The sequence below is a fragment of the Lissotriton helveticus genome, chromosome 1_1 (genome assembly GCF_964261635.1).
Source record: "Lissotriton helveticus chromosome 1_1, aLisHel1.1, whole genome shotgun sequence".
Taxonomy (NCBI): domain Eukaryota; kingdom Metazoa; phylum Chordata; class Amphibia; order Caudata; family Salamandridae; genus Lissotriton; species Lissotriton helveticus.
This window is the reverse complement of record NC_136057.1, coordinates 310,062,642-310,088,784: the sequence shown is the minus strand read 5'-3', so window position 1 is coordinate 310,088,784 and position 26,143 is coordinate 310,062,642. Positions and strand designations below refer to the sequence as shown.

General features: G+C 43.6%; 1 protein-coding gene and 1 pseudogene across 7 annotated transcripts in view; one reads left to right on the top strand and one right to left on the bottom strand.

Annotated features, from left to right (window-relative positions):
* LOC144820177 (uncharacterized) overlaps window positions 1-3,029 on the bottom strand; it is a 38,935-nt pseudogene extending 35,906 nt beyond the window's left edge.
* Window positions 1-26,143, top strand: part of CNOT4 (CCR4-NOT transcription complex subunit 4) — a 681,024-nt gene that overhangs the window by 598,572 nt on the left and 56,309 nt on the right. For 4 of the 7 annotated variants that reach the window (XM_078671694.1, XM_078671703.1, XM_078671686.1 and 1 more), the window contains one exon: window positions 17,281-17,493. The exons of the other annotated variants lie outside the window; for them this stretch is intronic. In XM_078671694.1, coding sequence (XP_078527820.1) covers window positions 17,281-17,493 — 213 coding nt within the window. The remainder of the gene's footprint in view (window positions 1-17,280; window positions 17,494-26,143) is intronic. 7 annotated transcript variants of the gene reach the window in all.

Genomic DNA, 26,143 nt, shown 5'->3' with positions numbered 1-26,143 from the left:
TTGGTATCGCATTCTCAAAAAAGGTTTATATTGTCTAAAATGTGTTCACCCTTTCCATATGTTTCATTTTGTGACCCTCAAAACCAAGCATTCACTGCAATGTGTTTCAGTGGAATACAAAGTCCACAGTTTCTGTTGAATACTTCTACCTACTAGGCATCAGACTGGATCCAAAAATCTTCAACCTAGTATAACGCTGTGGGGGGGGGGTGCTTGTTTCACATCTTCACAAGAAGTGACATTGCACAGCATCACTGAAGCCATACAGCAACCCAACCCGCTGTGACAGGGTCTGTTCGCTTTTTTGTGCACCTTAGTTGCAGATCTGGAGCTCTCTAAGAGTTTGAGTGAAAATGTTTCTCAAAAATTTAATAAAGTGTTGGTGCTATATCTTCCCCGAAGTGTTCAGGCTTCAAGCATTTTGGCACTCAGCGTTGGTGAGACTGCGAGTTTCAGATGTCACCATGGTACCCCACTCTGTATCTTTGATGTTTTGGGGATCAGATGATGACTCCAAATCCTGCGAGTCCTGTCACAGCATGAACCCCAAGGCAAGTATGGGACGGGAAGCCCGACATAGCTCTAGACGAAAAGAGAGGACGACGTACGTCACGGCCCGTTTGATGTCACCTTCCTCACATTCCAGTAAAAGGAAAAAACAAAAGAAGCACAAGAAATATTCCAAAGGTAAGTTTCCAAGACGCCTTTTGACTCCCACAAAATCTTCATCCTCTGAGCTGAAAATGGTAGTGGTGGAGACATTGGATCTACAACCAGAGCCGGTCCTCGAGCTACCAGTCCCTTCACTTGCGGCGATACCAGTATACCCAGGTTTTCCTGCACCAGGGTTTTACAAAGCCAAAATGATTTGAACCACATCATTAATTCCGAACTCAGCATTGCAGACTCTGGCCCATGCTGTGGCATCCTCAGTAGCAGTCTGCCTTCATGCTTCGATTCTCAAGTCCGGGTATTAAACAGATGTGTAGGCCAGCCTCATAGATTTATCTTTTATCGGCACCCACCTCTTTGGCAATAAAGCAAACTCTGCCCTAGAGCGATTTTAGGCTTGCAAGGATACAACCAGATCCTTAGGACTCTGACACCCTCAACGACAGCACGATTATAGACAATTGTCACTTTCGAGGCTTCTCTAGAAGATTCCACTTTTGGCAAAGCTGGTTTGCTGAGAGACAGGCACTTCAGCCCCAAACTGACCCATGCTCAGTTCAGTTTGGTGTAGGAGATTGGATGGTGTCACTCAACTTACAGGATGCATACTTCCACATTCAATCTAAATATTGATGGATTGAAAAATACAAAGTGCCAATTTTCACCCAAGAGGATATCCAGGCGCTGTGCTGCGAGTATCAGTCGAAGAGCCAGGCCTAGAGTACCTTCCTGAAATGCGCCAGTGATGTTGAAGTACAGAAGTGGAGAAGAAGTGCTTTCCCAGGATGTGGAGGCAAGGTGGGAGGAGCGTCCTACTGTGTTGGCAGCATCAGATTTGAGGTATTTGTGCGAAGGTGAGCTGGGCGGAACGGAGGGTCCTGGGAGGTAGGTTTAAGTTCAGATGGTGGTTCATTTAGGCAGGTCCAAGGTTGTGGAGGGCTTTGTAGGAGTGGGTCAGTTGCTTGATTTGGTATCTTTTCTAAATTGGGAGCCAGTGGAGGTCTTTGAGGTTCTGGGTGATGTGGATCTGCTGGGGCAGTTTGAGAATCAGCCTGACTGCTGCGTTTTGGATCCCCTGGAGTCTTCTCATGAGTTTGGTGGTTCCTGGGTAGAGTACATTGCTGTGGTGTAGCCAGCTGGTGATGAGGCCCTGCGTCTCCTTTTTGCTTATCTCATCTCTTCTGCGGTTGAAAAGTCTGTGGGGCATGGTTTGATGGTTGCGCCAGAGTGGATGGAGTTCATTAGAGTAGTTGTGTTCTGTGTTGAGTTGTTCCCATGTGGTGAGCGAGCTGACGGCCGTCATCGGTGCGTTGATTGGATGCTGAGGAGGTCAGTGGGTTGGGGATTGAAGTTTCTGTAGGTGGTTGCTATCTTGTTGTGGAAGGGGTCAGCAGTGCATCGCAGAGTTTCTGTGAGGAGGGGATTGAGTTTTCGGTGGCTGACGGACAGGTGAACTCCTTGACGATGGTGAAGAGTTCCTTGGTTTGGTTGGTACTGGTCTCAATGCGGCATGTGAACCTTCTTTTTTGCTTCTATTAGTTGGCAGTGGTAGTTGTTGAGGGCCAACTTGAAGGTGACACAATTAGTGTCATTATTGTTTGTGCACCATCTTCTTTGTAGTTGTTTGCACCTACATTTTGACGCGCTCAGTTCCATGGTGTTCCGACTGACTCATTTGGTGGATCTGTGCATTTTGGCCAGTTTGGTGGGAGAGAATCAGTCGGTGGTGCTGGTGATCCAGACGTTAAAATTCTCTACTGCCTGCTTCAGTGTGGTGGTGTTAGGCTGGGTGATGTGGAGCACCTTAGTTCATTGGAGCTGCATGACCTTGGTCCAGCTCCGGAAGGGGGCGCTGTGGTGGCTGGGGCAGTGCGGGACGGTCCGGCGATGGCGAAGTGCACAATGGAGTGGTCAGACCAGGTGAGTTCTGTGATGTGGCTGTATCTAATTCGGTTACTGGATGCAAAGACTGGGTCCAGTGTGTGTCCTGCTTTGTACGTGGTGTCTGCAACCAGATGCTTGGGGCCGATGTCCATTTTTTCCAGGAGAGCGGTGGAGTTTGTATCAGTGGAGTCATCGAGGTGGAAGTTGCTATCTCCCAGGAAGATTTAGTGTACAGATTCGATGGCGAATGAGGTGATGAATTCCACGATGGTGTCACTAAGGCTGGTTCTTAGACCTAAAGGTCTGTAAGCAACGGTACCACTGGCAGTGGTTTTGTCATCTATGCAAAGCTGGAAGTTCATGTGTTCCTTGATCGGTGTGGCTTCGTCATCAGTGATGGTGCAGATGATAGAGTCTCTGTGTATGATGGCAATGCCTCCTCCAGATCTGTTGGTGCAGTCACGGTGTGTCATCTTGTAGCCGGTAAGGGTGGGTGTTGCGGTGGCGATGTCCAGGTCAGGTGCGGGGATGAGCTAGGTCTCTATGATGGTCATGTCAGGGGCAAGGGTGGATATGGTGTCCCAGACTTAAGTGGCGATTTTGCAGAGAGATCTGGTGTTGATCAGGAGGCAGCTGAGCTGTTCCGGGGAGTTTTCGTCCGAGAAGGAATGTGTGGCGTTGGTTGCTGCAATGTCGTTCGGTCCAAGGGTAGAGGTGAAACGGCAGCGGGTGCAACCAAGAAGTCCCACTGAGGAGCGGGGCAATGCAATGCAGCTGTTTTTGCGTCTGGGGTCCTGGGCATGGACATTTGCAGCAGAGCATCTGTGGGAGTGCGAGGGCCTGGGTCCCTGGCGCTAAGTGAGGTCCTAGTGCAGACTGGCTTGCCTCTAGCACAACTGTGCTGCAGCCTCCATAAGTAGTCCTGCGAGGCGGCTGTCCGGTAGGTGGGAGGGCAGGGGGCTGGAAACAACGCAGATCAAAAAAGCACAGTAACAACAAAGCAGAGAGGAGGAAAGAAATACTGCAGAGTAGTATGTACAGTGTGGGCACAACAATTTTAATTAAATAAAAATGCAATTACAAAAGAGAAAACAGATAATACCATTAAAACAAGAGAGATAGTGACTCTAACAGTGGTTGGAGGAGAGCTCGAGGATTGAGACGGTGCCTCTAGGCTATGGGGAGTGGCAGCGGTGTGCAAGACCTAGAAGGTTGCGGGCTACTCCAGACATTCAGACTATCCAGTAAATACTTTTTTTTGGTGGGTCCCACCTATTACTGATTTCAGTCCTTTTGGTTTGGCATCTGTACCTCGAGTCAAACCCAAGGGGTTTATGGCCTCATCTCATACAGTTGGTGTCTTGACATCTGCAGTCAACGGCAACTATGCTATTAGACCTGGGCTTTTAATAAAACAGACTCAAATCTCACCTGGGACTCTACCAACGTCTCCTATTCATAGGGTTGAATGTGGACACTACCTTTCTTCATGCCTTTCCTCATCTTCCGAGTATCCATGACATCCAGAAAATGGTTCCATACTTCATGGAAGGCACAAGAGTTTCAATGCTGCCAATCTTACCCATTGTAGGTATACTAGCTTCCTCCTGGCCATACAAGTGCATTTTCATCTGAGGGTTCCGCAGTGGGGCCTCTGCAGGCAGCAGTACCAGCATGGGAGATCTGTTGGACCCCACTGTGGTCTCCCAGGATGCTGTGGTGTATGTGTTCTGGTTAAAGAATGAAGTGAACTTTCACCAAGGTATACCTTTCAGTCCCCCTCCAGCTGTGGCCACGGTAGTAATGGATGCCTCCTCTCGAGAGTGGAGTGCTCATCTTGTGATTAAGTGTCTCTGATGTCCAATGGAGCAGGTGCTTCATATCAATGTGCTAGAACTGCAGGCGATTCCACAGACGTTCAAGGCCTTCCTCCGATCTGTTTGAGGTCGATCTGTCTTGATCCTGACTGATCATATCATTGTAATGCGGTATCTGAGCAAATAAAGTGGAGTAAGGGTCTCAACACCTCTGTCCGGAGGCATTGAGGTTGTGATCTTGGGCACACCATGAAGGATTTGGATTAACAGCCGATCACATGGTGGGGTCTCTGAATGTCGGAGCTGATATCTTGAGCCGACGTTATTCCGATCTAAAGTGTCGTCTTTTAATGGAGGTAGTCCTGGACAACTTCACCAAGTATGGCACTCCTCATGGTGGACTTCTTTGCCTCCTCAGAAAATGCTCAGTGACAACAGTACTGTGCCTTCCAGTATCTGTTGAGGGATGTGTTGGGGAGACGCCTTCAGTTGAGGCAGAATATTCAGCTGCACTACAAGTTTCCCTCCATACCCTTGATTCCTTGAGCACTGAAGATTTGGCAAGGCTGTACCAAAATCCTTCTAATACCTATCCAGAGCAGAGCTTCTCTTCTAGTTGGAAGGGGGTGGTGCTGCACCCAAATCAAGTCTCCTTCATGCCTGGAAATAGAGTAGGGACATCTAAGTTCATTTCAGCTCCTGACTGAGGTGGTAGACATCATTCATCAGCTCATCGCCCTCCATGAAGTCTGGTTATTCTGGAAGATGAAACAATTTTATTTTATGATTCACAACAAAAATGTGGACCCTTTACGAGCTATTAGAAGTCCACAGGTTAGCACTTTCTTTAACTCAGAGGAATGTTCAGTGGCCACTGTAAAAGGGTATTTGACGGTGTTGTCTGCATTCCTCTGTCTCCCAGACCAGCCTTTCCTGTTCAAATCCACTGTAGTGATGAGGGACCTCAAATGGAAACCCCATTAAAAAGCTTAAACCAAGATTTAGGCCCCTCTGGAGCGTAAGAAATGGAGTTTGTGGGTATAGACTGGTCAACACCTGCCTTTACCCTCCAACTCCATTTCTTATGCCCCAGAGGGACCGAGATTTTGTTTTAAGCTTTTTAATGGTGTTTCCGTTTGAGGCCCCTTCACAGTTGACAGTTGTGAATTTTAACCAAAAAGACTGTTTTTTGGTGCCCATCACTTCTCAAACGGGTCAGTGAGCTGTAGACCTTAGTTCCTGCAGATTACGACCTTTTCCCCTGACAAGGTGGGGTTACAAACCAGAGCTGCTTTCCTCCCAAAAGTGATTACTCCCTTCCACACAAGTCAGACCTTCTTCTGTCCCTATCAAAGGAGGCACAACAGCTTTACTGCCTGGACCCTGGACGGACAGTCTGATTTTATCTTAACAGTAGTAGACCTTTCAGATTGAATGACTAGCTCTCCATCGGTTAATTTGGCCATAAAAGAAAGGAAAAGCAGTACATAAACATCCTACAGTATATCCTTAACATCAAAATGTGCTACACACTTGGGAAAACGGAGCCACCTGAAGCAATCGGAGATCACTCCACTAGAGCCAAGTCCTCATCTTCTGCACTCGCAAGAGACAATCCTATTGCAGAAATCTGCAAGGCGCCAACATTTCTGCTTGGACTCAGAGGTGCGTGGGGATAAGCATTTTACCAGGCCTGTGCTACAAGATTTTCTTAACTAATGATCCTGCTTGGAAATTTGTTCAACAGGTGTGGAATTCACAGGTAGAAGTATCCATTGAGGAAAAAGTACTTTCCTTCAATAACTATCTTTCTGGTGGATACTCTGCCTACCTGCAGATTCCTCACTTATCCCTAAGGTTTCAACGTCTGCTCGCCTCAAAACATTGGAAGAACAACTTTTTCCAAAGAAATGGAAACTGCAGAAGAGGACCCTTCAAGATGGCTAGTCATCTGCATTAAGTTGTTATATGCACTGGCCAAGAAGGTGTAAGATCCCAATCCACCAAGGCACCTGCTGCTACCATTGCGTTGGCGTGCCTATGCTTTATATCTGCGAGGCGGCAACATGAGCGTCGGTGCATACGTTCATGAAGCACTACTGCCTTGCCAGCAACGTAATGCAGAAAGGACATTTCATCTGCTTGGTTCTCCATAAATGTTTGGTCTGCAACCACACTGTGGACCTTCCACCTTGGGGAGGTGCTGCTTTGGCATGTTTTCGAAGGGGATGAATCTGTGGTTGGAGGTATGCATCAGAATAAAAAGTTACTATCTGTTACACTATTTTTGATAGGATACTTTTTCTAACCGCAGATTACTGAATGTCCTCCCATGTCCTCTCTCTGTGGAGGGGCCTAAAAATGTGCTAAGTTAGTTTTCCGAACACGGTTACCAAAAATTGTCTACGCTTCGCATCTGATGGCCTGTCTGCACTCAGAGGTGGCACTTCTATGCAGCTGCGCACCATCACTTCAGAGGCGGTTTGGAGCACTGCTATAAAATTCTCCCGCTCCAATGAGTGTTGGTCTCAGTGGGGATTCTGCAGTTAGAATACCCATCAGAATGAACGTTACCCAAGGTAAGTAATTTGTTAATCCTTGCCTGCACTAGAGCGCATTGCGCCATTGCCAGGCCACATGGTAGAAGCTCTAAAGCAGGTGCCTCCAACCATCTATCTCGAGCTACCTTAAATTCATTAAAAGTTTATTTGAAGATATAAATATGGCACGTTTTAATTTTAATGGTGATTAAGCATAATTTCATTTTGGGGGCAGGCCATCAGGGACACCCTGCACGTCCACGCAGCAGCAACTGAAGGCTCTAGTATCTGGCGTGCTGCCTGTCCAAGGCCGGAGAGATACTAGCAGAAGCCTGGCACCGGAGTCTTGAGAGGCCTGGGGCTTTAGGCAGTGCAGTGCATAGCATGCAGTCCTGCAATCGGGCTCCACAGAGCAGGGACTCAAATTAAGCAGTGCCTGAATCCGTTCTTCACCGCCGCACTGTATTTATGTACTAAAATAAAGCTTTGTTACTTAAATTGAGAGCAAGATGCTGTGTGACTGCTTTGAACAAGGAGAAAAATAAAATGAAGAGTCAATGTTTAAGTTAAATCTTCATTTTAAATTTCTCCCATTTGAGTGTTGTAGTTACAAACATCAAGCATCTTAATTACAGTAGATAGCAGTCATGGCACCATATTTATGAGAAAAATACAGAAATCGTTTTAAAAAGGAGAAATTGAAAGTGAATAAAAGTTTCATAAAACATTAAGACTTAATGTTCTATGAAACATTTTTCTTAACATTCAGGCAAGGCAGTTATGTCGTATGAAACATTTTTCTTCACTTTAAAAAAACAAAAATAAATTCTTTCTGGTCTAAATATGGCACAATGCCTACTGGCCACTGGGAATAAAATACCTGCTGTTTGTAAATGCTATACTTTTAAATGGAAGCTTAGAATGCCGTTTGAACAAAGTTAGCTTTTGTTTTGAATCTTCTCTCATTTAAATTGTTCCATTTACAAACAGCAGGCACTATGCTCCTGGTAGCTGGTAAGCACAATGCCATATATATATATATATATAACAGAAAAATAGTCATTTTTTAATGGGGGCAATTTTGAGTGAAGGAAAATATTCCCTATAAATATTGTGTTTCTCTTTACTTTAAAATTCTCCCATTAAAAAAAAATGGCTGTATATTTCTGTTATACATACAATAGTGTCACGTATGGTGCGAGCCTTAGGTATGTCCTGGCCACAAGTACATATGACACAGGATCTCAATCACCTATATACATTTGTATATGTTCACAGACCACACACTTACCGACACACATGGCAGTCTGATCATAATGCAGCCTAAGTCAAGTTTAAGGTAGATCGGTGGGCTTAAACTCTACTGGATGTCAAATTTGGGACGGTCAGATAACAAGGGCCACTGGAATTATGCAAATTTAAGGCTGCAACACTGTCTGCATAGTTATGGATTTGACACATAATCCATCATCTGCTATGTAATCTGCAGATTGTAAGAAGAGAACTGTTCTAGCTCAAACGGAACAAAAGTTATTAAAAAGGTTGCAACATGCTTTGCCTCCCAGTTGAAGGCCTTTTGCAAAGACTGTTTGGTCCTATGTCTCTTGCTTATTGCTGTCTTTGGGTGTTAAACTGGTAGAGTTGAAACCTTTGCCCAGACAGTATTTATATGCATACAAAAATACAAAATATTAAAGTAAAACTATTACAAAATGTGCTGTATTACACCTGCTATTTTGAATTCTTCTTGCACATAATTAAGTCAATCCTACCACATAATTTGGTCATCCCAAACCTCATAATTCCAGTGTCCCTGACTAACTAAATCTAGTGACCTTGTTGGCTGATAAATCAGAAAAAATAGGATCACAAATAGTTGATCCGTAAGTCTTCGCAGTAATGTTTTCTCATATGAAACCACTTTTGAAAGAGTTATTGCAAAATATTATTTCTTTGACAGTTGTTAATTGAAAGCACGGTGACATACCAGGGTCATTCTAATAATAGTTTCTATTTAGTATTTGGTACAAACATAGTATTTGGCTCCATTGAAATTAGGTTTGAAATCAATGTAGCTGGGCATGGTGGTCTCTGGGAACAAATCACAAGTTGCTTGGCCTTTAGTAGCTCACAATGATTTTCACTGATCAGAAGTAGCTCTCACTACAGAAAAGTTTGGACACCATTGCTCTAAAGTATTTTGAAGTTAAAAAAATAAAATCAGTTTTAGGTAGTTTGCTAGTGAGAGAGGTTACACTTGTGTCTAGAGGTTGCCGAACTGAACACATGTTGAATTTAGTTCTATTTTAAGTTTAAATTCTTAGGTTTTTTAATCACGCACTCCTAATATTCAAATTACTGTTTGCTTGTTATGTTCATGGGCGTGCGCCGAGGTATCGTCCTCTAAACATGGGCTTATCTAAATAATTACAGTTGCAACTCCCCGCTGGAAGGTGGCTCTCAATGCGCATAGCTAGTAAGGATCACTTCCATCCACTTAAACTCAAGTATTCCAAAGTTGCAATCCATGTTTATTTTTAATATATCATACAATGGTTTCTGCTCCTTAATTTCATGAGCTCGTTGCGTTAACGTGGTTTGGGTAAATCCATTAATGGCTATCCAAGTCGTTTATAACCCAATGTTAGCCTCAATGCAATTCGGCCAGTGAATATTGCCCTTCTTCAGGGGGTAAATTCCTAAGGGAACAAGAGAGACGAAATGAGGTGACAAAGTTCCTGCATATGATAAATGACTGAAAAAATTGCTGTAAACGCAAAAGTGGATGCAAATGGTCCTAGCCGAGATGGTGAAAAATACGTGTGAACGCTGCCAAGTGACTTTTCATAAACGCCAACGAGTGTGCGAACAGTCCGAGCCACGATGGCTAGTGAGATAAAAAACGTTCTTGGCAGATGCTTTGGACCGCAGTTTGTTATTCGGACCAGAATGTTTCTGTTAACCACCAGCCATTGAGAAAGATGCTGGATTATACCAGTTAAACAGATATAAGGTTGTGGCATCATTCTTTATGGCATTAAGCTGACTGGTATGTGTTACCAGTGTTTAGTTGGCTGTGACTTGTGGGTCACATTCAGAATCGGGAGCTGTCATTGAACCAGCCTTACTGGTCTGTGTTTGTTAGCTAGAACAGAAATGTTGCTTCATCACCATATTGCATTAACGGCAGCTAAGATGCTCAACAAGTTATTGTTCGGTTTGTGTTCAGTTCTGCTACCTGTCATTTTAAAAATGCACAGGACTAGTTTCACCCGGGTGCTTCTGTTCTGCCCTTCCTAAACCTTTTAAAGACCAGAAAAAGCTAAAGGTCCTCCAAACGTAGAAGCTAGGTCAGTCAGTCAGTCATACAGAGAGTGCAATGTTTAAAATATCACTACATGCTTTGAAGTATTTCATACTTTCTTCTGGGTGTGTTCCTTCAGTCTCCCTAAGTCCGTCCCTCATTTCTTTATCTAAAAAGTGTGGCGTTTGCACTTCTCTTTGACCGCTTACTTTTGGTATGTGCACAGAACTTATCAATAGACTGAATGGCGATTATTCTCAGTACCTAACCTAACTATTGAGTTGAGTTTCTGCTGGAATTGAACTGATATGCAACTTCATTTTTAGCATAGTTTAATTGAGACATCTAAAAAAAGGAAAGGTCTGTGACTGTTAGGCGTGGAATTTTATGACTTATTCTCCCAAAAGGTGAACTGAAGCTCAGGAGCCAAAGACTGAACTTGGGTTTAGATGGAGAAATACCTGGCGGTTGGCCCCTATAAAGATTGTGATTAGTTTCTGCACCCCATACATTAAGTTTAAGTTTGGTTTATTGTACAGTTAATAAAAACTCACAATTTTAAAACGTACAAATATTTAAAAAAAGATCAATAGCTTCTTATAAGACATAAAAGGAGCTGTGGCTCAAAAAGTCTCAGTTGGGTTACATAGGGGCCTATGGGGTTTACGTGACCATGGTGCTTGCAGATTTCAGAGGCGAGGGTAGCCAGGGAGGTTTACACCGTTTTTGTTTGGCTAGTGCTTTGAGTAAACCCTCTGGATTTTTCGTTTAGTCTAGCGGCCACTATGTCGAAGTATTTTATTGTTCTGCAATTTAGCTGAGTTTCTTCGGGATTAAAACAAAGCATCACAGCCTGCCTGCAGCTCCTTATGCCCTTCTGGTTCCATAGTGCCCGAAGCAGGGAGCGCCTTATGTCCAAGAGGTTTGTGCAGATGCAGATTATGTGTGTGAGGTCCTCTTTCCCAGAAAGACCGAGACGGCATTGATTTGCAGAGTTTTCCCTTTTCCATGGTGTGAGGTGCCGGGCTATAGGTATGTTGCCCAGGCGCATGTTGAGGAACTTGTTTTTTGTCTTCTGTGTGAGGCCCGTTATTAAGTACTCTTGAGGTTTTAGAGCACTGTAACCTTTCAACACGACTTATCCATGCGCTCTCTTGGCTAGTGAAGCTTTGTCCTCAATTGAGGAGACCATCTTAGTGACTTTCGCCACCACTTTTTTTAAAGGTGCCAGGGTCAGTTGCCGACTCCCTTAGGTTTGTTAGTCCTAGGATCTTCAGTGATTCCGTTAAATAGGTCCTTGCAGGTGAGTTATCTCTGACAGACAGTTCGGTCCAGAGATGGGCGTTTAGAGATCCGCTATCGGCGTCTCTGATTTTCCGCCAGCTTTTTATATATGCGCCTCTTCTCTCCACCGCTTGTTTCTGCAGGTCGAATTCGAGACTGATTTGTGCGGGCGATGAGTTGATGGGGAGGTGAAATATTGCCCTGTATGCTCGACTGATTGTATTGTCTAGTGTTGTTGCGTCTTTGCCTCGCATAGACTCACTGCCGTAGGTGCGCATGGGCTGTAAACGAGCTCTTAGTACCTGTAGGAGAGGACCTAGTGACCGGTCGGGGAGAGCTTTCTGCAAAGGCTTTATCGATAGGTGGAATGTCGTGCCCTTCCAACGGATGGCCTCTAGTTGGTGTTTGAAAGAGCCGTTGCCGTCGATTATGACGCCTAGGTATTTGTAAGAGGCTACCTGGTCTAGCATCTGTCCGTCCAGGAACCATGCAATTTTCCGTTTTTTTGTGGTAGTTCATTGTCATGACTTTTGTTTTATTTAAGTTGATTATTAGTGACTTGGTTTTGGAAAATGCGTTGGTTTTGTCCAGAAGATATTGGAGGCCGATGGGGGACCGGCTGATGAGGACTAGGTCTTCTGCGTAGAGGAGGTTTGAGAGCGTGATGTTGCCTAGCCGAGGGGCGTGAGATTTTACTGTCTCCAGCTCACCAGGGAGGTCTGCGAGGAAGAGATTGAACAACATGGGGGCTAGGACGCATCCCTGTTTCAGACCTTTGCTGGTCTTGATTTGTCTCGAGGTGCGTGCCGGGTCCCAGTTTAATCCTGACCCAAGTGTGGGTGTGTAGCATTTCCAGCTGCTGTAGGAGTGGGCCTGGAATTCCCCAACTATCCAGCTTCCGCCAGAGTTTGTGCCGGTCTACATGGTCTACATGGTCGAACGCGGCGCTGTAGTCAATGAAGCACATAAAGAGGGAGCTCTTGGAGGCTTTTGCTGCGTCAGACAGGAGGGTTAGCGCCATGATGTTTGTCGAGGTGCCCTGGCCGCTGCGGAATCCGGTTTGGGTTGCTGGGATGATGTTGTTTGCCGTTGCCCAACATGTTAAATCCTCCAAGATGAGGCCCGCGTAATATTTTGCCTCTGTATCGATTAAGGCTATAAGGCGGTAGCTGCTTGGGTCATTCTTGGCACCCTTTTTGTAGATCGGGCTTATTATCGAGCCACACCAGGATGTTGGTATTTTTTGTTTCCCTTATTTCGTGGAATACTGGTGTCGAGATGTTGCTCCAGAAAACAGGGTCTTGCTTGTATAGTATCGGCGGGATCCCGTTGGGATCAGGGGCCCCCTCAGATTTGCCCTTTGAGATTTGTTTTTTAATCCTGTCTGCTGTATCCAGGGTTAAGTTTTCTTCTCCATTTACGGGTGGGCCGGAAGTTGGTAGTAGACCTTTAACCTCAGTTGAGGTATGGTCCTGGGTTGGTTTCCTCCCGCGGACTTGGTTCTCATTGTGGTTGAATGTGCCGATCTTGTCAGGGCTCTGGCGCGCTCCATCTAACCTGTCTCCCCCTATTGTCTTGACCATTGCTGGGTCAGCTGTGTTGAAGTGAGCTGATAGATAGGTAGCCCAGTCAGATTCGGATATGTTGGAGTTGATGCCTGTGTGACCTGGCTGTTGGAGGCTGTGGTGATCTTCCAAAAACCGGAGCTGTTCTTCTGTTTGGAGTTAGGAAGAATTTTTGTCCAAATATCTTCATTCAGTTGCCTTTTCCTTTCCTGGGTCTTCTTTTTTAGCAGTGCTTTTAGCGTACGGAGCTTCTTTTGGGTGTCCTTGTTTTTTGGGTCTTTTCGGAGTTTTGAGAGTCTTTTTTATTTCTCGCTTTGTTGTTTGTCTCTGCAGTTGTTAATTTGCCGTGTGTAGGCCTTGGGGTGTTACCTTTTTGAATTTTTATCTCTGTAGCATGTTTGTCTCCATACCTTCTAAGCACCTTGGTGGATTGTTTGCCAAGCTGCAACAGTCTGTACCAAAAAGTGCATTCTGAGAGAAATAGTGCAGTTAAGCTTAGGGATTCTGAAGCAGGCCAAGGTCTGTACTTGCCCTGGCTGATAGTTCTGAGGGCCTGAGTATGGAGACAATGTTATGGATACTGGAACCCTGGTGTGTCCTTTTGATGGTTTGGCAAGGCCTTCAGCGTAGTGCCCCAGTCGATGTCCACACGATTAAAAAAACCTTGGATAAACACTAAACTGCTTCTTGAGACAGTACCATTTTGTCATTCAGTGACTGCTAAAGTTCCACTGGACTTCCAGAAATGCCTGTAGGTTTTAGTTCTTAAATGTGTGTAGTAGGCGGCACCATCAACCTAAAACTAATCGGCATGAGTGTTCTAATGTAGTAATAAATTGATTAGGCTTCTGTGACACCGCTTAACTATTGCGACTAATTTAACACAGCCTGAAGAAATGTTCCTCTGGTTAATTCTATCTCAAGATCATATCTTTCAAGCTGCAAATGAGGTCAATATAAAGTGAATTACAAGACAGGAGCCCTCCTTTTAAAATAATAGTTTACTTATTTGCATATCTTTTATGCTAGTTACTTCAAAAACTAGGGCGTAATGGTCCTACTTAAAAATCTATTGTTTATTTGTCCTTATCCGTCATTGTCAAACATATGTGCTCCATCTTTTAGATAGAGGGTGGCATCCCTGCGTTATTTTGTATTTTAACCTGTTCTTAGAGCGTTTAGTGATTTCATTTGGCACTGGGAAGCAGTTACTTCTTTCAATAAGTGTAATGTTTTACAAAGCTTGTTTATTAACTAATCCAATCATCTGTTCTGGACCCATCAGTGGGATGTGAGAACACGTTATCACTTCTACTTTGATAAGTTTGTTGAAATGACACTTGTTTGTGTGCATGTGAGATCTTGACAATATTCAAAGTACACTGCCTTGTTTACGTTTATTGGGCCTCATCTTGTATTACAAGTTTTGCGTTTCTTATTGTGAATGAAGAGGTGGGACATCTCACTTACTTTTTGATTTTCATCCTTGAGGCATTCTTCCACTTCTCATAACTTGAGTCCTAGATTTCTTTTAAAGAACTCGCATTGTTAACGATTACAACAGTATCTATGAGAATGGTCTCCTAGCTCCTACTTTCCACAACGTTCTCATGTGAAGTACTGCACCATACGATCTACGATGATGGGATTCATTTGTGAGGTGTTCCCGGTAGTTATCTCCATTCCTTCTGCAGTGTTAGGTAGCAGGACTCAGGCATTTCCAGTAGTTAACGCAAACAAATGATGGACGGGATGCTGAATAACTCATTCATTCACGCCGAGTCAAGCGATCTGGGTTAAATCCATCGTTCTTTTGCTCACCATGCTACCCCAGTTTAGACCCAGCCGTATGCAAATCAGTCTTGACCCTGTGCCTCAAGGGAACAGTCCAGACCAAACTCCAGTAGTTATCACCATCCCTTCTATCCTAGTAGGAAGCAGTACTGATGTGTTCTCAGTTGGTACCACTATCTCCTTTGCAGTGGTAGGAAGCAGTACTGAGGCATTCCTAGTACTTACCATCCCTTCTACAGTGGTAGGAGGCAATACTCTGGCATTTCAAATAGTTATCACCATCCCTTCTACAGTGGTAGGAAGCAGTACTGAGGTGTTCCAAGTACCTATCTCCATCTCTATCAACTGGTGTAGACAGCAGTACTGAGATGTTCCCAGTAGGTATTACCATCCATTCTGCAGTGGTAAGAAGCAGCACTGAGATGTTCCCATTAGATCTCGCCAGCCCTTCTACAGTGGTAGGATGCAATACTGAGGCATTTCCAGTAGGTATCACCAGCCATCCTACAGTTGTAGGAATCAGTACTGCAGTGTTTTCCAGTAGGTATCTCCAGCCCTTCTGCACTGATAGGAAGCAGTACTGAGGTGTTCCACATACCTATATCCATCCCCATCAACAGTGGTAGGAAGCAGTACTGAGGTGTTCCCTGTAGATGTCGCCATTCCTTCTGCAGTGACTCGAAGCAGTATGGAGGCATTCCCAGCGGTATCACCAGCCCTTCTACAGTGGTGGGCAGTAGTACTGAAGTGTTCCAAGTAGGTATCGCAATCCCTTCTACAGTGATAGGCAGCAATCCTGAGGTGTGCCTAGTAGATGTCATCATCTCTTCAGCAGTGGGCAGTGCTAGGAAGCAATACTGAGGTGTGCCCAGTAGGTACCACAAGGCTTTCTGCAAGGCTTTCTGCAGTGGTAGGATGTGGTACTGAGGCGTTCTCAATAGATATCACCTTCCCTTCTGCAGTGGCAGGAAACTGTACTGGGGTGTTGCACATAGGTATCTCCTTCCCTTTCTCAGTGGTAGAAAGCAGTACTGAGGCATTCTACGTAGCTATCTCCATCCCTTCTACAGTGGTGGGCAGCAGTACTGAGGCGTTCCACATAGGTATCTCCATCCCTTTTGTAGTGGTAGGCAGCAGTACTGAGGTGTTTGCATCAGGTATCACCAGCCCTTCTGCAGTGATAGGAAGCAGTACTGAGGTGTTTCCAGTAGATATCACCATCCCTTCTACTGTGGTAGGAAGCAGCACTGAAATGTTCCCTGTAGGTATCGCCACCCCTTCTGCAGTTGTAGGAGGCAGTACTGAGGTCCTCTACGTAGATATATCCATCCCTTCTACAGTGGTAGGAAGCAGTACTGAGGTGTTCCCAGTAGGTATCGCCAGCCCTTCTGCAGTGGTAGGAAGTGATACGGAGGCGTTTTCAAATGGGTATCGCTACCCCTTCTGCGGAGGCAAGAAGTACTACTGAGGTTTTGCACATAGGTGTCTGCAGTGGCAGGAAGCAGTACTGAGGCATTCCCAGTAAATATCGCTGTAGAATCAGTACTGGACTATTGTCTCTCTCAGGCAGTGCCTGGGTCCTGCCAGCTACTAATGTTGCTTCCGCATTACCTGCAGTCTCCTTATAGTGACACTTGGAAGCTCTAAAGTTGTTGCTGCAGGACCTCTAACGGGAGGTCATCTTAAAAGCAAAGCTTATATGTAAAAAATCCTCTCTTCTGCTCACATTGTTGTTCACCTCCCTTTTAGCTTCTATCCAGTGGCTGGATATTGTAAAATGGATTTATTTAGTATCCTGATTAGCTTACCATGGCCCTGAGTGATTGACGGAGAAAAGCATGTAATTAACAGTGAAACCAGCAAAAAACCTGAAGTATTATGAACAGATATCAGTATCCTTGTTGTAAAGGTTTGTTGACATTGAATTCCTCGTCCTTAGTGGAATGTTTTAACATCTTTCGTGCCATAAAGTTGCCTTTAGTGCATCACCTGACAGTCGTGAGCATCTGCCCCAGATCTGCTCCTCCAATTATATCATTACCTTTCGATTCCACTTACTCGAACACTTCGCAGAAATATTAGTATTGCTTTCTAAGACACTCTAGTCAAAATGACCTAGGCTTGATTTTTCAGTACATTTTCATTGTTTGCCATGCTCTTTCAGAAGTACCATTTAAAGATAGCACTTGGCCCCATACATGCCACAAAACCACTTTGAGATTTTACCTAAACCTCAGAATCCTAGACGTAGGGCTTAGTGTTGAGCAACACAGTACCACACCTCATTCTGTGCTAAGCAGATGAGTTATAATATTGTGTTGAATTTTTCCCCATTAATGTCCTCCACAGAAGAATGTCTTTTTGTAACTTCCACTTATGATTTTTTTCATTTTTTCTTTTTTTGTTGGTACACCTCCCAGACCACAGCAATTCTATAGAGGGTTTAAATATGAAGGAATGGCAGGACGGGCTCAGGGCACTACTACCGAACATTAACATCAACTTTGGTGGACAGCCTAATGCGCCCTCCCCCTCCAACACCAACCACAGTGCACCTACGTCCAACACTACAATCATCAACAGCCTGAATTGGGACAACCCACGCAGCTGGATGGATCCCGCCATCATCACAGGTAACCATTTTTCCATCTGCTCTGGCCCTATGTTGGCAGCAAGTCCCTAGCTCTGTCTTTTCCTGCTCGGTGGATATATCTTTTGCTTCCTAGGCTTCATCGGACAGCTACAATAATGCAATGCTTGAATGTGGATATTTTAGTTTTTAGGTAGCCTTTGTTACTGATGGTTGGTTTCTTTGGAATTGAAAATATTGGGAGCTTTACTGCCATGCGTTGGTGTTTCCTGCTCCTACTCTGGTCTTTGAAAGCCCTGTTTTTTTTATCTTGTTGTTTGTCACCGTCCAGCGTCAACCTATCCATAAATTAATCGCCTGCAATTATTGGTTCTAAAGGAACAACCGGAAAGACGGTAAAGCCACCCATCAGTCATGAGCCATTAAATTGAGTATTTCACAAAGACTGTTTATCAGTTGCCTAGGCAGGTCTCCTCTTGCTTCCGGTAGAGGCTAGAACCCAGTTTTTGTCCACTGATGCCACTTTAGGCATTCTTCTGGCAAACTACTCCTTATACATGCTCTTTTTGGGACTGAGAGTCGAGGTAATCTTTGTGCTTCATTGTACACCAAACTATGGAACACACTTCCTTTCTAGCTATGGTTAAGATGCATTTACCAGATTTAGATATGTACAAATCAAGTTTAAACCAACTACATTTTAATGTTTTTTTCCTGGTAAATTTTAATGGGTTTTTTCCTGGTAAATTTTCCTGGTTCATTTTCTGGCAAACTATTCCTTATACATGCTCTTTTCAGGACCAAGATTTTAGATCATCTTTGTGCTTTTGTTGTGCACCAAAACTATGTAACACTCTTCCTTTCTAGCTGTGGTAAAGAGGCCTACACCAGATTTAGATATGTGAAAATCTGGTTTACCCCAGGCAAATTTTACAGGCTTTTTTGTGGGATTACTTTTTTTATTCACACAAGAATCTAACACTACTCCTGGAGGAGGAAATTTGTAAAAGAATGAGTGCTGATGCTTGAAGCTGTGCTCAGAAGCCGATGGCCAGTGAAAGTTAACGTTTGAGCATTAAATACCAAGGCTCCAGAGTCTCAAACCACCTCCTACACCTTTAATCCACCACCAGATACTCCCTGCCCCTCTATCACACTCTTGCAGGTTCCTGCTTTCTCCCTTTGTGATGGTTTTTCAGTTTTTCCATTCCTTGGCTTTCCGATTGGTGTCTTTCCTTCTCTTGCTTTGGATAAATATCTGATGAGGAAAAATAAGTGGCAATCCTTAAAAATTAGTGTTGGTGGCTCCCACTGGTTCAAATTAAGCACTGAAGAAATGTACAGAGGGTGTCTTCATCAGTCGCCCACTCCACAACAACATAAACTTTCCCATGACCACCTACACCTTCTCACATTTCTCAAAAGTAATAAAACTATTGAATTGGAATGATTGATTACGGCTTGAAAATCTTTCCAGTTTTTACTGTTTTCCTTGCTTCTCGCGAACCACAATGCACACTTACTTACTCAATGCTGTTGTCGTTGAACTGCCTCTTTGTGGCATTATTATTATACAGTTTGTTTTTTCTCTTCATGTACCCTGGATATTATTTCCTGTATTTAATAACATTTCCATGAAAATAAAATCTGACACTACTTCGAAGAGTGTTCCAAAAAGTATGTAGAGGACTTCATTCAAGGCCCTCATCCACAAGTTCAACTTCAAAGCAGTATGTTGTGCCCCACTTGGGTTGGTTTCGTGAGTAGCATCATCATGGGGTCTTCAATTCAGTGTCCTGTTCTCCAAGTGAAGGAACGTCCTCCTTACTGAAGGTCGGCTGTCTGCTTGGAGGTAGTGGTGAAGTATGAGGGGAATTTAAAATTATCTCCAATCCCAGAGGGAAACTAGTTTTAATTTTAACAACAAAATAAAATGGGATAGGGATAAGGTTAAAAGCAAGAAGCGATGTTAGGAAGAGTTACTTATCCCATACTTATGAGGTGTGATGTCTGGTGGACATATTTTAGCCATGAATAGCCCGGGTGGGTCTGCGACTCACCAGGTCCAAGTGAAATGGTAGCCCTCAGATTTAGATGGAACCCATGTAAGTGGCTCACCCTTTACATGCATCTGTGTCCACGGAATTGCTCATAAGTGGAAATGTCAAAAATGTAAGCCTGAAAGTGGCTTGAAAAAAATAAAACGCAACAGGAGAGCGCAAAATCTCACAGGAGGCAATGCATTTGCACACGAAATAACACATTCCAAAATAAAGAAATTCTGATTGGTGTGCTCATCTTAAAACAACCCAGGGACATGATACTAGAATGTACCTTTAGTAAACTGCAGATATTACTTATTAAACCTTGTGTATTAACAAAAAAAGATTATACGAGGCTGATTTTGTCCTCTTAATCCTTGTCTAAAAAAAGATAGTAATGATAAGAGGAATTGTAGCTAACCTAATCACACTGTGGAACTGTTTTATAAGAGATAAAATAGTGCATTTAAAAACATGTGAGAAGAAAATATTTCCAAGATTACTGAAAAGTACCTTATTAAAAAGGATATTGTCTCATGGAGTCATCTGAATTGTAAAAAGAAGGGCTAGGCAAGGTTTCATTAGCAAGGAAAAACAAGAGTTGGATAATCAAGGAAGAACAAGGTGCTTATTTTAAAGCTGGTGGACACTTGGAAATTGACTGTTTACACGAGTGTCCTGGTGTGGTGTCTCCTTTCCTGGATTGGTAGTGAGAACAGGAGAGCGGTGCTCTATATATCGCTCAGCGATTAAATAATCAAGAGAGGATCGAGTTTAGCTGCGAGAAATGCAGTCTGCCGTCACTCCATAGAAAAGGGCTAAATGTTTTAGACTATGCCAGTAGTGGTTTCCCCGTGGCCTTAAATATTTAAAAAAAAAGGCCCTAATGTGCAGAACGATGCCAGTGGTTCTGCGATCGTGAGTATTCAAATGGATGGAAAGTGGAAAAAAAGGCTCTAAACCAGAGTTCTTCAATCTGTGGGGCACCCCCCTGGGGGGGGCACAACACCATCCCAGGGGGGGAGCGCACTCCTCTCCAATCTGACCTTTGTTCCCTGCCTCTTGAGGACTCCGGTATGGTTGGAGGGGGGAGGGAGGGGGGGATCGATGGGTCACGACGTGCCCGTTCTTTTGTTTGGTTAACTCTCCCAGGAGGGGGTTAATTCACAGAGCTGACAGCTTCAGCTGCAGTGGGAGGCAAGGAGTATCCTCTGTTAACCCCTTCCATGCTGCCGTCGGCCATTGGCTGATGGCAATGCTACCTCGCTGGTGCTGCCGTCGGCCAATGGCCGACGCGGCCTCGCCCCTTTTGCGGAAGTGCCTCTCTTCCGCAAAATCACGGGCGCAGTAGAGGGGTTAAAACCGAAAGCAAACAGACACGCTTTTGGTTTTAGCAGAGGAGACTCCTTGCCTCCACTGCAGCTGGAGCATTTCAGCTCTATGAATTAACCCCGTCCTGGGAGAGTTAGCTCTTTCCAGAACTGAGACAAAGTTTCCAGAGAAGTTTAAGGCATGGGCAAAGTGGGGTGTGGCCCAGGGCCCCAGCCTTTCAAAGGGAGTGGGGGGGTGGGGGAGGGGAGATGAAAGAGCCAGCTCTGTTCTACAGTCTTGCCTCATGACCTTGAATCATTTTTAAACACAATGTTGTAAATAGCGTTTTTTATCATTAATTTTTAATTTGGAAAAGTCTATTACAGACATTTTGCAGACAAAATGTGTTTATGCATCATGCGACATCAATATAAAAAGTTTATTTTAGATCAATACATGACCTCACATATGAGAAATGGAAGGGCGTGACAGATTATTTGCAGTAATATTAGTGAACTGCTGTTGTGTAACATACTGAAAACACGCATCACTATCCCTGAATATCCGATGTACACACATTTAGTATTTGACCAAAGAAGGCATGAAAGAGCTGAGACTGGATCATAAAATCAAAGCTGGTCCGAACAGAGGAGAGGAGTTGGCCTAACGGCTAAGGCGCTCGACCTCGGACCTGGGGATCTGGGTTCGAGTCTCGGTAATGACGCCAAAACCTCCTGTGATTCTGGGCAAATGAAAAGTGTGTGTCCTCATGTAAAACGTAACTTGTGCTATGTAAAGCGCTCTGATACCTGATTCGGTTCGGGTCTAGTTCGCGCTATATAAAACTCTACAAAAAAAAAAAAAAACTGGGGCCCAAAAAATACATTTTGCCCACAGACCCCAAAATCCTTAAAACATCCCTGGAAGTTTCTTTTAAAATTACACAGGCAGGCGCGTAAAATGCCAGCTAGCCATGTGTTTAAGCAGCTTGCAAATTGCTAAATATGGTTATAGATAAGAAGTATGTTTTCATTTTTAATGTGACTTTTCTATCTTTGTTCCCTTTTATTATCAGTCATGGATCATTCATGCAGCTCTAGAAAACAATTAAAAGTTCTTTCTATTTATATTTTCTGTTCAGAGTATGCACAGACAAGTGCTGAAAATACAGCTTTAGGTGACTGCTTATATTTATACCATCTGTGACATCAAAATAATGAGCTGACAACCCTAATCATAAGACTGGAAGTTTGTTGAGGGATCAGCACATTATTTATTTCCTTCACCCTGATCCCTGCCATAATAACAATAGTTTAACACATTTGAAACCCTACGCTGCAATCAATAACATGCTGAGTTACTTCAAGTGTCTGTGAATGCACCCTACATTCAGACCACTCACTCCTCAATCTCACCCTTCACTTTCACTCTCACCCAGCACTCACACTGATCCCGATGCACTCACACAATTCACCCACTTACCCTCCACTCAGTGATCACTCTGCACTCACAGCGATCACAATGCGATCACACTGATCACCATGCACTCACAACATTCACCCGCTCACCCTGCACTCACTGATCACCATGCACTCACACCATTCACCCACTTACCCTCCACTCATAGTGATTACTCTGCACTCACAATGCACTTGCGCTTTTCATCCTGTACCTCACCTGCAGTCACACAAGCACACTACTCAGCCTGCACTCGTGACACTTCACTCACCTGTCCCCCTCACTGCTCAATCTGCAATCTCACTCCAATAAGCCCACCACAAACCATACATTCATTCGTCCCACTCTGCACTAACATGCACACCCAAATTCACATGGTCTCCTCACTCACCCCTGTACACAAGTATGGGCATGTCATGCCCCATTAAGCTTTTCGTCCTAAATTACAAAAGGAGACATCTAAATGCACCACAATCCAGCCTTCCAGGGGCCCCTTGATAGAGACAGTTCTGTTTTTGTCCTGATGGACTGGAATAATTCCTAAACAGATTCTTGCAAATACCGTTTTGTTTAATTTCTTTTTAATGTAATTGATGTGAGGGAGTCTATTACTTTTTGTAAAGAAATGTTTGTTTAATGCAACAACCATAAAAAGTTAATCATAAAAGTTAGATCCAAGCAGGTCCTCACATATGAGAAATTGGAGGATACCACAGATATTATTCACTGTAAAATTAGTGGGCGGCTGCTTTGTTACAACAGTGAAAACACATCACTATCTCTGAATTTTAGATTTAAACTCAAACCTGTACTGAACAGGGGCCCCCAAAATAGTTTTGGCCCAGGGCACCCAAAATCCCTAACATGTTCCTGCCATCACAAAGTCTGTCAGACAACATTACTCTGAAGAAACTAGACAACATCATTCATTTATTATTAGTTCTATTTTTTCTAAACATAAGCCTGACGTGTCCCAAAGCCCCACTACTTCAGGCAAGCAACTTATCGTACCACTAAGGAATTCTCAATGAGGTGTTTGTTCAGCGCCTTCTCTGTGGATTTTCAACTGTCTTCGGACCCATAAGTGGTTGGTGGGCAATTATCCTATTATAATGCTACCTAGAACGTTTGTTAATGATTTCTATAGAAGATGTGGTTCTCGTGAACCATCTCTGAGCTAGGGAGTCCTCGAAACATCTGACAACACTGTCTCCCTTACAGTCCCTGTCTTGGCTGAAAATGTCTGCAGAATATTCAGCTTTGGGAGAAACTGCTATCAAAACTCTCTTGCCTTTCAGCTCGTCCTATTTATGTGAGATTGGGTTCTCAGCACTTGCGGTATTAAAAACTAAGTACCGTTCAAGACTGGATGTGGAGCACAACCTGAGGATGACAGTAGCAAAAATCCATCCACAGTTTGACCGTCTCTGAAAAACGGGCACACCTGTCACATTTATGTTGGTGGTGTTATCAATCCATTTCAAGTGTAAAACAAAGCATCCTAGTAAAATCAATTTGCCCAGATTTTATCTTGGAAAGTGGTGTTTTGAGCTGCATAATAAGCCAATGTCATTTCACCACACCCAATCACAAACCTGCAGTTTACTAAACACTCTTATTGTATTGAATGTTATTCGCTGAATATGCCCGGAATGTGCGCGTGGCGGTCAAGTCCAGAAATTTGTGCGGTGGTGGGGGGGGCCCAACATATGAAAAAATTCAGCTGGGGGGCTCAACCTACAAAAGTTTGAAGATCTCTGCTCTAAACTATCAACACCAGGTTAAGAAAGGAGGTTAGAAAAATGAGAGCGGGCACATTTATAAACTGAGAGTTTTAATGTATTAACGGAAGTTATTGTCCTTCAAAAACTGAAGTGATATATGCAAGAATAATGTGAAAAAATGATATAGCGCATAATATCAAAGATTCAATATTTTTTATATTATGGCAAAAGAAATTCAGGGGAAAGGTTAAAAAAGAATTCCTCTTATAACCCGTTTTTGGCATAGTGCATAAAACGATGGCACTGATTGCAAAGGTAGTATTATTGTATGTAAAATTACCTATTTTGAGTAAAGGCCTATATAGAGAATCATAAATTGAATGGTTAGATGGTTTATGCTTGGTATTCTTAGATATATCCTAGATTTCTTAAAGTTAGGAAAGGATGGCAGTGATAGGGCGAGATTACTGTAAACCTATTACATGGCATTCAGTTAAAAGTTATGTGAAAGGTGACCAAAGTCATAGGTACAGAGTCAATTTGTGCTAATCAAGAAAGAACAGGGATTACCTGCCTAAGGAATGTTTAAGGCCTAAAACTAGGTCCTATAGTATTAAGGTAACCACCTCTGAACCCACAGGAACCATTCTCAACACATTTACAAAATTAGAAAAAGTTTCTTTTATTATTATTCAATTAATGAGTAGATACATTTATTCAATGCTCTTGACATCATAAAGATACATAAAATTTCAAATCATGATTTATCATTTCATACTAGACTTATTTAAGCATAGAATTACAACATCCCACACGCCAACCACAACATTTATACCAACATGCATACACAACGCACACAACTCCACAGTAGTGTCATTGCCAGTAATTGATCTGAGAGTAATTGATGGAACAATCCCAGATCACCCAGGTCATCCATCGCCAGATGGAAGAAAACGCCAATGCGCGTTTCGGTGTGAGGCCCCCAGCCGGGGCTACACTTTCATCAGGGCAGGATGAAGGAAGGGCAGAGTGGGACAGGATCACTATTCAAAAGTACATTTTGGGTCAAAAGTCCAGGATGAAGTGAACAATCGTAAGACTAAAACTGGAAGGCCACATAAGATGAGGCTACCAAGGAATCACTCGAATGAGGAGTGAATGATGGACGGGCGGGACTAAAAGCCACCTACGGTATCCCTGATGTAAGAAGCGTCAAATCAGTCCAAAAAGAGGTCTCCAGCACTTGTAAAAACAGGATTAGGACACTGGATAGGACCAACTCAGCCAGGGTGCTTCCAGGGCGAAGTTTATGAGACGGAGGCGACTGTCGGCGATGCAAGGATCTGACTGATGGCACGAGGGGCAACAAGTTTTCCTCCTGGGTCCAGGGATAGGATAGGCTCAGCAGCGTGACTTGTACGACGTATTCAATTATTGTATCTTTATGATGTCAAGAGCATTGAATAATTGTATCTACTCATTACTTGAATAATAATAAAAGAAACTTTTTCTAATTTTGTAAATTATGTGTTGAGAATGGTTCCTGTGGGTTCAGAGGTGGTTACCCTAATACTATAGGACCTAGTTTTAGGCCTTAAACATTCCTTAGGCAGGTAATCCCTGGTCTTTCTTGATTAGTACTTTTCCCTGCCTACAAGTGACGAGGAGTCCCCCTTCCTTCTAGTACAGAGTCAATTTGTGTTCTTATTGTTGAGATCTATTTAGAGGTGTATCCTAAGTTTTGCTAAAGCGTAGGAGAGGTTACTGTAAAGAAGAGTGGTTCTTCGGATATGATGTATTTCATTGATAATTGAAAGCCATGGGATGTTGTTGGTAAGTCCTTCATCGAAGGATCTTCGGCAGTACACCCACAGTTATTCTTTTTGAAGAAGCACTCGTTGTGTGTCCTTTTTGTCATCCAGTATCTCCAGGACAGTCCTTTGAAGATCATTTTCTGTGTGGTTGGCAGATAGGTAGTGGTTGCTCAACTTCGTTATTATCCTTCGCCATCTAATATTGCTCCTGTGTTCACCTATACATATTTGTATGTTTCTGCATGTTACGTCAATGTACTTGAAGTGGCATGGACAAGTGATCAAATATATTTTTTACCTTAAAAAATGCAGTTCCACGGTGTGATAGCTACAGTTCTTCGTAT